At 32.1% G+C, this 14,997-nt stretch overlaps 2 protein-coding genes across 3 annotated transcripts in view; one reads left to right on the forward strand and one right to left on the reverse strand.

Annotated features, from left to right (window-relative positions):
- The window catches only part of LOC134706651 (GATOR2 complex protein WDR24-like), a 29,733-nt gene extending 22,490 nt beyond the window's left edge, over positions 1-7,243 (reverse strand). For both annotated transcript variants that reach the window (XM_063565773.1, XM_063565772.1), the window contains exon 1: positions 7,174-7,243. The gene's annotated coding sequence lies outside the window, so the exon portion shown is untranslated. The remainder of the gene's footprint in view (positions 1-7,173) is intronic.
- Positions 5,851-9,865, forward strand: LOC134706652 (M-phase-specific PLK1-interacting protein-like). Its single transcript, XM_063565775.1, has 3 exons — positions 5,851-5,950; positions 7,147-7,817; positions 8,755-9,865. The coding sequence occupies exons 2-3, from the start codon at positions 7,329-7,331 to the stop codon at positions 8,878-8,880; spliced, it is 615 nt and encodes a 204-aa protein (XP_063421845.1). The 5' UTR covers positions 5,851-5,950; positions 7,147-7,328; the 3' UTR covers positions 8,881-9,865.
- Positions 9,866-14,997: the final 5,132 nt, after the last annotated feature.

Here is a 14,997-nt window from a genome sequence, read left to right on the forward strand (position 1 = left end):
AGAAGTAAAAAGTTTTCTTTTTCCAAAAATAATTTAAAAAAAACTTTGACGAAAGTAAAGCATTGTGTCATCATCATTATCGTATCGATATTTTTTATTAAACATTAAAGTTTATAATTAAATTGAAAGATTTTTCGTATGCAGAATAAACACAGGTCTCTTCACAGGTAAATAATCTGTGCCCTTGCAGATTTTATTTTTATTTTCTATCATTCTAACCAGTGGTAAACATATACATGTTGTTTATTCTTTAATTATATAGGTAGGAGACCAATCAATTAAATTTGTAACAAAAGCATATAGCAAATTATCTTTCAGGCAATCTGTTCAGAGGTTAGCAAATGTAATTAGTGTCATCTACTAATCAACATCAAAGACATTTTTTGTTTGATATACAATCAGTGGCATGTGTCAATCTTTATGTTGTTGATGACTAAATTTAACACATGATTTAGTCTGCAATTCTCTTATATATTTTAGTTAAAGATAAGATAAGATAAGATAAATAATAGTTTATTAAAGTGTCACATATTGATCTACATTGAAATACATAAAAAACGTTAACATCATAAAAAAAGGATCAATACCCAGCCTATAAAGACTTACGAGACACTGTATATACAAATAAAAGCTATAACAGTTATACTGAAGGAAAATGTTTTTTTTTTTTTTTATAAAAAGGCATATTCATGCATTACATGATTTAAAACTCATTAAAAATGTACACACAATTATAAAATATCTATTCATGACTGCTTCAAAATAATAATATAGAACTTACTAATAAAAATCAACAATAAATACAAAAGAGGTATAATTACAGTTTAGTTCGCTTAAAAACGCCACTAGGGTAAAGGTTAAATAAATAAAGAAAAAATAAAATAATCAGTAAGAATTCAGTTATAGTTCAGTAAAACTTTTAGTAAAAATTACAGTAAAACTTTTAGTAAAAATTACATTAAAACTTTTAGTAAAAATTACAGTAAAACTTTTAGTAAATTACAGTAAAAATTTAACGATTAATTCAAAATAAATTCGTCAAGTAAAGATTTACAAAGTAAAAAATACAAAAAAGGAAATTTAAATCAATGCATTTAGTTTAAACAATATTATATAAATCTTTTACGTCTCATAAAACATTTATGGAGTGTATTAGCCAAAAGTGGTTGGATTTCATCACATTTCATTAAAGATGTAAACTTGTGTGCAGTAGTTAACATTTCAAAATTGTCAATTAACTGTTTAGCATTTTGAAAAAGTTCAAATCTAATGTCTGAATAAAGCGGACAGTTCATCATGAAGTGTATTTCATTTTCTACGGTTGAATGGTCACATAGTTTACATAATCGTTCATTCAAGGGTATCTGCGGTCTGGAATATCGTCCCGTTTCAATAGCCAATGGCAACGCTCCACTTCTAAAAAGTGTCATTGTTCGTCTTACGGAACGTGGGATGTTACGCTTTATGTATTGTTCAGTTTTAACATTTTCTTTGTATAAGCGATAAGTTCGTAGTTTATTTCCGTTTGGCTGATTTCTGTCATTAAAAAGTTCTGATAAAAATTCATTATTATCTAGAATTGTCAGTTTGTCTCTAATTAGATGTACTGCTGTTTTTAAAGATATTTGAGTGTTATTGACTAAATCTGCACATTCAATAGAGTTTATAAAACCGGTCACTTGCTTGTGCCATCCTTTCCGACGTCTTGAGGCCCAGTCCGACACCGTTGAAATAAGTCTGTCATCATCTGTGCGTTTCAGCCTACATAATAGACGGATGCATGACAATTTTTGTTTATTGAAACACGTTATCTGTCCTAAATCGCCACGTACTGCGGAGTTTGATGTTCGTTTTCCTACAGCTAGAAATAATTTGCAGGCTTTGTTTTGAACACTGTTAATCACACTATATTGTTTTGTTCCCCATATACCACTTCCATAGAATAGGATAGGCTCAACTGTTGATTCATACAGCTTGAAAAAAACACGCTGAGTCATACCTCCACTACTTATAAATTTTCCGTATAGGGCGCCTAGTGCACGACTAGCCGACTTGGCCAATTCTCCAACCGCTTTTTGCATGTTCAAATATTCATCCAGCCAAAGGCCTAGGTACTTATATGAATCAGCATATCCGATGTTGGTATTAGAGCACGTAAATAAATAGTTACTACGACTAATTGATGGGTTTCTAAAATGCACAATCTGTGTTTTGCCTGCATTAATATGAAGTTTCCATTCATTACACCAAGATGTTACCACGTCCAACATTCGTTGTAGTTTCGATTCGTCAGGTGCAATAAGCGCAATGTCATCTGCGTATAGCAAAATACTCATGATAATGTCGTCTATTTTGATACCACACTGTAGATCGTTAATTCGTTGGGTTAAGTCATTAATATAGACGGCAAAAAGGCTCGGAGAAATCAAACAGCCTTGTTTAAGTCCGGCGTCAACATTAAACCATGGAGTGAACTGATCATTTACTCTAACTGCACAAGATACGTTTTCATATAGCGACTGTAAAGCTGACATAAATTTTCCTCGTATACCTGCATTTGAAAGTTTATACCAAAGTAGGTTTCTTTGCACCGTATCGAATGCCTTACGCATGTCCACAAAGCAAACGAAAGTTGAAAGTCTCGCTATTTTACGGTCATTGATAATGGTGTGTAATGTATAGATGTGTTCCTCACAGCTACGTTTTTCCCGGAAACCGTTCTGTTCGTCACAGAGAATATCATTAACATCTAGCCATGATGAGAGTCTTGCGTTTAAAACATGACAATAAATTTTACTCGGAACAGAAGTAAGTGTTATTCCTCGGTAATTCAGAGGGTTGTTTCTCGTGTCTGATCCACATTTGAAAATCGGATTGATTATTCCCTTTGTCCATTGATCCGGCACTTTCCCAAGTTCGAAGCACCCATTGCATATTAAGTGCAAAAGCTCTATTGCTGTTGGGTTTTTCAGAACTTCAGCAGGAATTTCATCAAAACCAGTAGCCTTACGAAGCTTTGCTCGTTGTACTGCAACAATAATTTCTTCGCGTGAAATTGGTTCGTTCAGCTCTGTGACATCTGGTTGATTTTCTCTGGTTTCGTTGTCATAAGCTGGAGGTCTGACATATGGATTAACACTAAATAATTGTTCGAAGTCAGATTTCCATTTTCCTAGAACTACGTTTTTATCTGTTTTCACAATTCCTTCATCGTCTATAATTGACCATGGTATACTTTGGTTGCGTTCATTGGACATGCCTAGTTTGCCAATAGATTTCCAAAAATCTCTTTGGTTTGACGCCATAAGTTTTTCTTCGAGTCTGTTCTGCTTTTCAAGTAGGTGTTTCCGCTTAAATTTCCGGTTAATTCTGTCAAATGTTTTCCTTTCGGAGCAGTAGTTGGCTTTTAGACTTTTCTTTTGACGACTTGGACCTGTACATTTAAGCCACATTTTCTCGAGTGTACACACTTTTTCCCACTGGTTTTGCAAATAGTCGTTCCAATATGGCTTATATCTCGATTTACCGTACCTGTTGAAATCCGGTTTCGGTTTCATTTTAGGAAGTTTATTATCCATTTCATCTTTCAACAATACACAAAATTCGTCAAATGCTGACTGAACGTTGTTTTCGACGTTGATTGCATTTTCAATACGGTTAATCGTTTCGTTAATTCGGTCTCTAATTGTATTATCCAAGAGAAAATTATCAGGAATATTATTTACCCGGTACTTTCTAGAATTTGCCGTTGTTTCGTCGATAGTATGCGTATTTCTCTCAATACATACTTTAGGGACTCTTATTTCACAAAGCAATATTGAATGATCCGGAATTTTTTCCGGGTTGTAATTCACTTGATTAATTATGTCTATCATTTTCAACACTTTAAAATCTAAAAAATCATTGAATTGTTCATGCGGTACACACATATAATCCACAACGGATTTGCCTTGTGGCGATATATAGGTAAAATCATTTAATCCAATTCTTCCGTTTAACATTGCGAAATTTATATTCGTCAAGAAATCAATAAAAAGATCACCGTTATAATTTTCATTCACATCAATTACTGACCTAGGGCTTATTTCATCAACTCCTTCTATGTAATCCGATTTATTTCCACAGCGAGAATTGAAATCACCGCATATCACAATATTTCCGATCGATTGATTACAGTAAACCTGTTGTAGTAGGTTTTCAAAAAAAAGTTCTTGATCATTAAGCCGACTAGATTCATTCGGAGGCAGGTAACATACTGCCACACAGAGAATAAAATCCGAAGATTTACTTTTCACTTTAATCCACAATATATCTTCAACGCTGCTATCGAGCGTTGTTATGTCGTAAAATTCGAATAAATCGTTCTTTAAAAAGGCACCAACACCACCTGATCCACGTTGAGCATTGATGTGCAGATTTTCACGATTATTTCCAATCCATGTATAGCCGTCGATGATTGGTTTCTGTGATCCTTTAAGGAAAGTTTCACAGACAGTAAAAATATCGCAGTCTGTGTTTTGAAGCACAAGTTTCCGAAATCGAGCGTTGTCATTATCTTTTATCGACCATCCGCGACAGTTCCATACTCCACACCGCAATCTGTCCTATTGGCGTTTTTGAACGAGTCTGTTTCCGACAAAGACCAACTCATTTTCTTTTCCGATTTCTTTGAGTAAAGTCCTGACGTTGCCCTGGAACATTCTTGTTTCTACTGGTAGATCATTGTCAATATACACTTTTTTATAAGCTGGGTTATTCTTTAAGTTACGTTTGTTCTTAAAAATGTCCTTTTTCTGTTCGTTGTCTTCAAGTTGGACTACCACTACTCCATTATATCTTTCGTTTCCATTCTTTCGGGTCACTTTCTGAATTTTAACATTTGGAATAGAAAGACCGTCCCTGAATAAAGTTTGTACCTTGTTCATTGTAACTTCTGCATTGTCTTTTTCTCTTTCATCATATGCTAAGTTTTTAATGATCACATTATTTCGGATGTCTATACTGTTTTCATCTTTTTTCTCGAGAATAAGGTTTTCACAGGATTTCTTCACGTTGTCGATTTTAAGATTCATGGTGACCATATCATCTTTTATCTCTTGTTTAACCTTCCCAACTTCTGTGTCGATGTGTGTTTTCAGGGCGTTTACTATGTTTGCTGAGATCTTTTCTTCAATATTTGCTTCTAGTTGATTCATCCGGCTGTTCATCATTGTAAAGCTAACCGATATATTGTTTGCTAAGTTTTGTATAGCGGAAAGCAGGAACGTTTCGGACTCACCCAGTTTTGGTAGAACAGTTTGTGTTTCCCAATTTACAGTTTTTAATTTCTTTGACTCGGCACTTTCTGTATTACTTTCTGTACCAGAATTCGGTCGTTTTCTTGTAGAGCTGGGTTTGTCTTCTATTAATAAACTACCAATGACTTCACTAGATGAATGACCATTAGAGAAAAGTTGACCAGTACTCACAGTGTTTATGTCCATACCAGTCGCCATTATGGTTTTACTGGATATTATATAAACGAAATATAATATAATCACACTTCAGATGCAAATAAGTTCTGATATATTCCTTTTCCAATAAGTTCACATTAAATGCACAATAGATTAGTAAATATGCTGCTATATCCACTCACTTTACGATATATTAAGACGATTTTGCAAGAGACGAAAAAACACGTCCGTCTATTACCAATGTAATCGATCATCTAGCAAATTATCTTTCAGGCAATCTGTTCAGAGGTTAGCAAATGTAATTAGTGTCATCTACTAATCAACATCAAAGACATTTTTTGTTTGATATACAATCAGTGGCATGTGTCAATCTTTATGTTGTTGATGACTAAATTTAACACATGATTTAGTCTGCAATTCTCTTATATATTTTAGTTAAACGTGCCAAGTGCATCGATCATTGTTATAAACTGCATGGTTTGATATACATGTAGCAGGTATGTACCGTATTTAAATAACTCTTTAAAACTGAACACATTTTCCTTGAAATGGGTGAAGCAACTAGAATATTTTTCTACTTGCAGATAAATTATTTGAATCAATAGGTCTGTTCGCCCCCTTTTGTGTTCACACCCTTTTGAAAGGTTTGAGTTGAATAAGATTTTAATCGTGCAATAGTTAGTACATGTATATTGGTCTAAAATGTAGAATCTTATTTTTTAATGTTTTTTAAATAAAATTAAGTGACATTTAAGAAATGTAAACAGGTTGTCTTTTATGAAATATTTGGACGATTTTGAATCAATAAATGAAGAAATGGATAATGAATACAACTTAACGCTATTTGTCCGCCATTACTGGATATCACACAGGTTCCCGTAAAATTTTGACATCATAAAACAAAATATTTGACGCCACAATGGAAATGTGATTATTGTATACAACAGAAGTTCAAGCCGCCAGGTCATCAGGGATTAGCGATAAGGTGTATATTATATATAGTATCAAGATATCTCATACATGTTTATGACTAATAAAAGAAATTATTCCTAGTGTTCTTTATTCTAAGTTAACATGTTACCTGAATATAACACACTCAAAGTACATTTCTTTGTTTTGGGAATCGCTGCACATTTTAATTTTATTGTTGAAATTCATGAAATTATTAAACTAATGAGTGTGTAATTTGATCTCTTTGGCTAATCATATTTATTTATTTCCAATGGGTTGTCACTAATGTTTGCTTACTAACAATTTTGAATTGACTGTCAGTTTAGTTAGATTCTCTATCTTTATTTGTGAAATATATTTACAATGTATAAGCCTTGTTTATAATTTGTGCTGTAATAAAACTGAATAACTTTTTATTTCTTTTATGAGAAGCCAAATTAATCGCCAACTCACTGAATAAAATTCATTTAAAAATTATTTATGAATATATTTTGATTTAAATATCTTAAAAAACATTTTCTATTATGTCTATAAATTCAGACTTTTTTTTTATAATAAAAATAGGATGCAAACAAACTTCATGAACTTAGGGGGCAAACATGTAGGGTGCGAACCTGTAGGGTCCAGTTGCATTATCTGTGATAGACTGAGTGTAAGTCAAACAACCTATGAATGAGTAAAATATTATCTTAAAACGTAACGACTAGTTTTGAATACAATTTTGTTGACATTGTCTTTTCAGTGTTCATTAAAGAAAAGGAATACTGACTTAATCTTCTTGGGTATTGGGAGAGGATACTTTCACTTCGTTGAAAAAACACCTGGTGGGTACTACGTCATCAAATTCTGTGCTGTAAAAGTCAGTCCGTTTCCGGTTGTAGATTATTTCGGATTTATGTGCAAGGGAAAACATACATACCAAAAATGAGTTTTAAAGAACCTCAGAGATCCCCATTTCACAGAAACTCTCCAAATCATTGCAATGACCAAGGGCGCACACATGCTTCAACTAACAACACAGGACCTATACCAGCGTGGGGGAGTCCTGCTGTAAGTTGTAGTCCAAGAGGCAACATGAACAAGCCACAGGGACCTTCCTATAACCAGCACAGTCCTCGAGGAAAAGAATTCTCACACAATTCACAGTTTAACAACAGCCCTAGAGGAAACAGTGCTCACAATAAACCCTATAATATGAGCCCTAGAGGAAACAGTGCTCAAAATAAACCTTATAATATGAGCCCTAGAAACAATTCATTTAGCACACCAAGTACAACACACAATAATTTTTCTAGTCCAAATGATGTCTTTAAAACACCACAGTCACCTCTAAACAGAAGTTATACATCACCAGGAGCATATAACGGTTTTAATAGTAATGGGAAAAGATCATACAATCAACGTTTCCAGCAGGTATATACATTTAATATATTGTTTTCATGATTTATCTTGAATGAAACAAACTCTTATATGATAATGAAGTATTGAAAGGCTATTTAAATTTGTTGTCTTGACGTGACAGTAAAAGAATAAATGTCTTTAATACAGTACATGAATCAATTTGACTACAAAATTATCTCCCCCTTCGTCATCCTTGCTATGTACAGGCCTTTAAATTGTACATGTATATGTAATGCTAGTATCTGACTGAAAAACTGATATTGTAACCTGAATTTGACATCATGATTTTATAATTATTTTCACTTTATATTAATCTACATGTACATCCCTTATGATAAGTAGACCTTTAAGTTACTCTGTAAACAATATAAACAATATATATCATTGTATATCAACATAAACAAAACTGGGAGCTGACAAAAACATATGAAAAACACCAATTTTAACCTCTAAAACTATGTTATGTCTCCACTTAGTTATTTCTGTTACCAATATAAGTAACGGTGAAGTCTTAAAAGATCATGAGTTATGATACATGTAATATAAGATAAATTAAAAAATACACACGGTTTTAATCTGATAGTAAAACTTGAAAACAGAAATTAACAAATACTCATTAATGGATTCATCACATTCATATACAGACTTATTGAAGTCATGAAAATCTAAGCTCTTAATTACTGATATTTGATCTACACATCTATGGTCTACAGAACAATTTTAAGATGTAAATTTATATGTCTGTGCACTTGTTATTTGCACATTCTTTTATACCTATATATGTCAGGCTAGACATTCTGATATCATGGTTATTAGTTGTTTGGAAACAAATTTGGAGGTGCTACATGTATATACATTAGATGTTATATTATAATTTGTCCATTGGACATGACTGATAATCATCCTTGTAAAATTTAAAATTAATTTTGAAAATTTTAACACTTTACAGAATTCAAGACGTGGCGGATTTAATTCACAAAGAGGCGGCAGTTCAATAGAGAATTATTATCATTTTAGTATGATTGAAGACCCTTGGAAAAATACATCCCCAGTACTTGTAACAACAAGGTCTTGACAAAGAAAAAAGTATTTTATTCAAAATGGTCCCTTACTTTGTGTAAGGGTTTTTAGTTAGGCAGCAGGCCTGTTATTGTGCCAATCATCTGTCACATAGTTGCATTAACCTTGTTGAAGCTAAAAATATTATCAAGAATACATAGTTGGAAGAAAAAAATAAGAAAAGTTTAATCATCACCAATTAAAGAAGTTTCTGTAAACCAAATCACCATGAATATTCCATCATTTTATGAGTTGACTAACTAGAAATTTACAGGCAGCTGAATTTTACCATTTTATTAGAAAATTTATATTGTTTTATAAAACTGAAGAATTACTTTGTTGAAGACATGAACTTTTAGCTGTAAAATGTATTTTATATTTATATGGAAACTTAAATTGTTTTCATTCAGGTTGTTTTTATATTAAACTACATGTATAACACTATTAAAGCATATAGATAATTGATTTTTATACTAAAATTTTCATTGTTATTTTAGTGTGTTAAATGATTTGAGTTTCTGTTAAAGCTTAAGCAAAATTCCACATTTACTATAATGCCATTTCATGCCTGACAAGATTTTGTGAGGTGGAAGAATCTGGTTTTAAAATGATCAAATTGCCTTTTTATGTTGTTTTATTTTAGGAAATTTTAATATTGAACACAGTCTAAAGAATGGACAAATTAAACCTTTTATACTATTGTGTCATAGAAAGAAATTTCATGAAACAATCCAGTATTATGTTTGATATTTTGACTAAATCATATTAAGACTTTTATTTGAGAGATTTTGGGGATCATTGCACTCACTGTTTAGGAATTAGGGGCCAAAAAGGGACCAAAAACAATACTTTTCTATATTTCTTATTTCTTGACCAATTTCAATGTAGTTTTATTCTTAAATTCTTAGGATTCTTTAATATGCTGAATCTTATAGTGTATAAGGTTTTTGTATTATTGGCCCTGTTTTTAGCTCACCTGTCCTGAAGGGACAAGTGAGCTGAGCTTATGCCATCACTTGGCGTCCGTCGTCGTCCGTCGTCTGTCGTCTGTCGTCCTTCGTCTGTCGTCGTCTGTCGTCGTAAACTATTTCAAGAATCTTCTCCTCTGAAACTACTGGGCCAAATACTTTCAAACTTTAACTGAATGTTCCTTAGGGTATCTAATTTATAAATTGTATCCAAAGTTTTGATCTATCAACAAACATGGTCGCCATTGCTAAAAATAGAACATAGGGGTCAAATGCAGTTTTTGGCTTATAACTCAAAAACCAAAGCATTTAGAGCAAATCTGACCTTTGGGTAATATTGTTTATCAGGTCAAGATCTATCTGCCCTGAAATTTTCAGATGAATCAGACGACCCGTTGTTGGGTTGCTGCCCCTGAATTGGTAATTTTAAGGAAATTTTGCTGTTTTTGGTTATTATCTTGAATATTATTATAGATAGAGATAAACTGTAAACATGAATAATGTTCAGCAAAGTAAGATTTACAAATAAGTCAAATGATGGAAATGGTCAGTTGACCCCTTTAGGAGTTATTGCCCTTTATAGTCAATTTTTAACCATTTTTCGTAAATCTTAGTAATCTTTTACAAAAATCTTCTCCTCTGAAACTACTGGGAAAAATACTTTCAAACTTTAACTGAATGTTCCTTAGGGTATCTAGTTTATAAATTGTATCCAAGGTTTTGATCTGTCAACAAACATGGTCGCCATTGCTAAAAATAGAACATAGGGGTCAAATGCAGTTTTTGGCTTATAACTCAAAAACCAAAGCATTTAGAGCAAATCTGACCCGGGGCTATATTGTTTATCAGGTCAAGATCTATCTGCCCTGAAATTTTCAGATTAATCAGACAACCTGTTGTTGGGTTGCTGCCCCTGAATTGATAATTTTAAGGAAATTTTGCTGTTTTTGGTTATTATCTTGAATATTATTATAGATAGAGATAAACTGTAAACAGCAATAATGTTCAGCAAAGTAAGATTTACAAATAAGTCAAATGATGGAAATGGTCAGTTGACCCCTTTAGGAGTTATTGCCCTTTATAGTCAATTTTTAACCATTTTTCGTAAATCTTAAAAATCTTTTACAAAATTCTTCTCCTCTGAAACTACTGGGCCAAATACTTCCAAACTTTAACTGAATGTTCCTTAGGGTATCTTGTTTGTAAATTGTATCCGAAGTTATGATCTATCAACAAACATGGTCGCCATTGCTAAAAATAGAACATAGGGTCAAATGCAGTTTTTGGCTTATAACTCAAAAACCAAAGCATTTAGAGCAAATCTGACCTTTGGGTTATATTGTTTATCAGGTCAAGATCTACATTGTATCTGCCCTGAAATTTTCAGATGAATCAGACAACCTGTTGTCGGGTTGCTGCCCCGGAATTGATAATTTTAAGGAAATTTTGCAGTTTTTGTTTATTATCTTGAATATAATTATAGATAGAAATAAACTGTAAACAGCAATGATGTTCAGCAAAGTAAGATCTTCAATTAAGTCAATTTGACCAAAATTGTCAATTGACCCCTTAAGGAGTTATTGCCCTTTAAGGACTTTTTTCACAATTTGTTCATCATGTCGACTTACTTTAAAAAATCTTCTCCTTTGAAACTGCTGTATCAATTTCAGCCAAACTTAGGCTAAATGAGTTTCAGAGTATTTAGTATAAATTTTATATTTTATTTCCTTGTATGTCAAGAAACATAGCTACTATGGCTAAAATAGAACATAGGAGAAAATGATTATTTTTTTTGGCTTTTGAAGAAAATAGGACGATCCAAAAAACATTTAAATAAATTGAAAAGCCAAAATAATCATTGATGAGAGATTTAACCAAAAGAATTAAGGTGAGCGATTCAGGCTCTTGAGAGCCTCTTGTTAAATTGGTCCACAATGTGGTCCAAAATTAAACTTTGTTTGATTTCATAAAAAAATGAATTATTGTGGTTCTTTAATATGCTGATTTTAATCGTGTATTTAGATTTTTGATTTTTGGTCCCCTTTTTAACTTGATCTACATTAAGGTCCAAAGGGTCCTTAATTAAACTTTGTTTGAATTTAACAAAAATTGGGTTCTTGGGGTTCTTTGATATGCTGAATCTAACCATGTATTTTGATCTTTGGGCCTGTTATTAAAATGGTCCACATTGAGTTCAACAGGGTTAAGAATTAAACTTCTTGTTTGAAATCATCAGAAATTGAATTCTTGGGGTTCTTTGATATGCTGAATTTAACCATGTATTTAGATTTTGGATATTGGACCATAAAAGGTAAATGTCCAATTTAAAAATTTTATGTTCGAAGACCACATTCATTCTGTGTCAGAAACCTATGCTGTGTCAAATATTTAATCACAATCTAAATCAAGCTTGAATGTCGTGTCCATACTGCTACTTCGCCCAACTGTTCAGAATCGACCTCTATGGTTGTACCAAGCTGCGGCCTGCAGAGTATTTGATTCAATTGGCCGTTTCAGAATCTTAAGCATCATTGGTAATTTCATTGTTTGTACCCAAAAGTGAAAAAAACGTTACGTCATTGGTTGAATTTCCATTGTTTACAATATTTTAAACCAATGTATATGCAACAGTATATCCATATAACATCACTTCAGTGGTATTTTAAAAGGAAAATTCATCATTTAATGTATGTTTAGGCATTTTGTGAATTTAAAACTATGTCTAATTGGTTGTCAGGGTGAATTTTGATGTAATTTAAAAAAAAAATATCAAACCAAAGGTAGTTTTAGAATTAAAAATGTCTATACATATAAATCAGTGGTCTGGAATTTTCACAATTGTACATTCAACTGAACCATATTATGGCCAACATTCAGTTCCCTCACAAAATCTTATCACACATTGTACCCTGTTGTAAAGATGTGACATAAATATATATTTATCTGTTTTGTATTTTAACTTTGCCTTGTAAACTAAAATTATTGATTTTGCTTGTTCTGCATATTACATGCAGGCAGATCTTTATATTACATTTGTGTTACAATTAAATTCACCTTTCAAATTTCAAACAGCTGATTTTGAACAAAGTGTTTAGATTTTTTTTTTTTTTTTTTAAAGTTAAACATTAATCAACATGATAAATTAAGATAGAGTAAACATGTAAAGTTTTGATAGCAAATAATAAAAATTGTCATATGATTTCTTGTATTCATTGCCCTATAGCAACTGTAGCAAAAGCTGCAATATTAAGATAATAATAACAATAATCGACAAAGAGTAAATAGGTTTAAGCAGATTGTTTGCCTTAGCAAGTTCTTTTAAATTTACACTGCTGATTTGAAGACATTAGTTATAAATTCTCCACAAATTTTGGATACCTGTCAATTGCAAGGTTTTGAAACTAAACATCTTTATTATCTCCCCCTGATTCTGTATTATATAGCTTCATGTAGAAAAGTAAGATATATTTATGGATTTTGAAAATACAGTCTAAATTTGAATTGTGCATATAAATTGTTTGAATTTGATAGATGTCTATGGGATGTCTATATATATATAGCTTAAATGTCAAGATGATTTGTCAATGCAGTGCTTTGAACTACATTTAAGAAATTCAACACAATTTATAGTTACTCTGGATATCAAAATTCTCTGTACAATGTGAATGATTTTTAAACAACTGCAAAATTTGAAAAAATTTTCGTCGTATATTGCTATCACGTTGGCGTCGTCCTCTGCGTCATCGTCGTCGTCGGCGTCCGAATACTTTTAGTTTTCGCACTCTAACTTTAGTAAAAGTTAATAGAAATCTATGAAATTTTAACACAAGGTTTATGACCACAAAAGGAAGGTTGGTATTGATTTTGGGAGTTTTGGTCCCAACATTTTAGGAATTAGGGGCCAAAAAGGGCCCAAATAAGCATTTTCTTGGTTTTCGCACTATAACTTTAGTTTAAGTTAATAGAAATCTATGAAATTTTGACACAAGGTTTATGACCACAAAAGAAAGGTTGGGATTGATTTTGGGAGTTTTGGTTTCAACAGTGTAGGAATTAGGGGCCGAAAAAGGGCCCAAATAAGCATTATTCTTGGTTTTCGCACAATAACTTTAGTTTAAGTAAATAGAAAATAATGAAATTTAAACACAATGTTTATGACCACAAAAGGAAGGTTGGTATTGATTTTGGGAGTTTAGGTCCCAACAGTTTAGGAATGAGGGGCCAAAAAGGGGCCCAAATAAGCATTTTTCTTGGTTTTCGCACCATAACTTTAGTATAAGTAAATAGAAATCTATGAAATTTAAACACAAGGTTTATGACCATAAAAGGAAGGTTGGTAATGATTTTGGGAGTTTTGGTCCCAACAGTTAAGGAATAAGGGGCCCAAAGGGTCCAAAATTAAACTTTGTTTGATTTCATCAAAATTGAATAATTGGGGTTCTTTGATATGCCGAATCTAACTGTGTATGTAGATTTTTAACTTTTGGTCCCCTTTTCAAATTGGTCTACATTAAGGTCCAAAGGGTCCGAAATTAAACTTAGTTTGATTTTGACAAAAAATTAATTGGTTGGGTTCTTTGATATGCTGAATCTAAAAATGTACTTAGATTCTTGATTATCGGCCCAGTTTTCAAGATGGTCCAAATCGGGGTCCAAAATTAAACTTTGTTTGATTTCATCAAAAATTGAATAAATGGGGTTCTTTGATATGCCAAATCTAACTGTGTATGTAGATTCCTCATTTTTGGTCTTATTTTCAAATTGGTCTACATTAAAGTCCAAAGGGTCCAAAATTAAACTTAGTTTGATTTTAACAAAAAATGAAATCTTGGGGTTCTTTGATATGCTGAATCCAAACATGTACTTAGATTTTTGATTATGGGCCCAGTTTTCAAGTTGGTCCAAATCAGGATCTAAAATTATATTAAGTTTTTTGCAATAGCAAGTCTTTTCAATTGCACAGTATTGCGCAATGGCAAGAAATATCTTATTGCAAAATATTGTGAAATAGCAATTTTGTTTTTAATTAGAGTTATCTTTCTTTGTCCAGAATAGTAAGCAAGAAATATCTAATTGTAAGAATTTTTTTATTTGGAGTTATCTTTCTTTGTCCAGAATCAACTTAAATCTTTGTTATATATACATTCACTTTTTACTACCAACTG

The sequence above is a fragment of the Mytilus trossulus genome, chromosome 2 (assembly GCF_036588685.1).
Source record: "Mytilus trossulus isolate FHL-02 chromosome 2, PNRI_Mtr1.1.1.hap1, whole genome shotgun sequence".
In the NCBI taxonomy this organism is placed as follows: domain Eukaryota; kingdom Metazoa; phylum Mollusca; class Bivalvia; order Mytilida; family Mytilidae; genus Mytilus; species Mytilus trossulus.

What these genes read in the sequence shown, in the direction of transcription:
- LOC134706652 (XM_063565775.1), top strand. Translation starts at nt 7,329, where the DNA reads ATGAGTTTTAAAGAACCTCAGAGATCCCCATTTCACAGAAACTCTCCA. An exon ending in ACAATCAACGTTTCCAGCAG is followed by an intron (nt 7,818 to 8,754) that starts GTATATACATTT and finishes AACACTTTACAG; the next exon opens with AATTCAAGACGTGGCGGATT.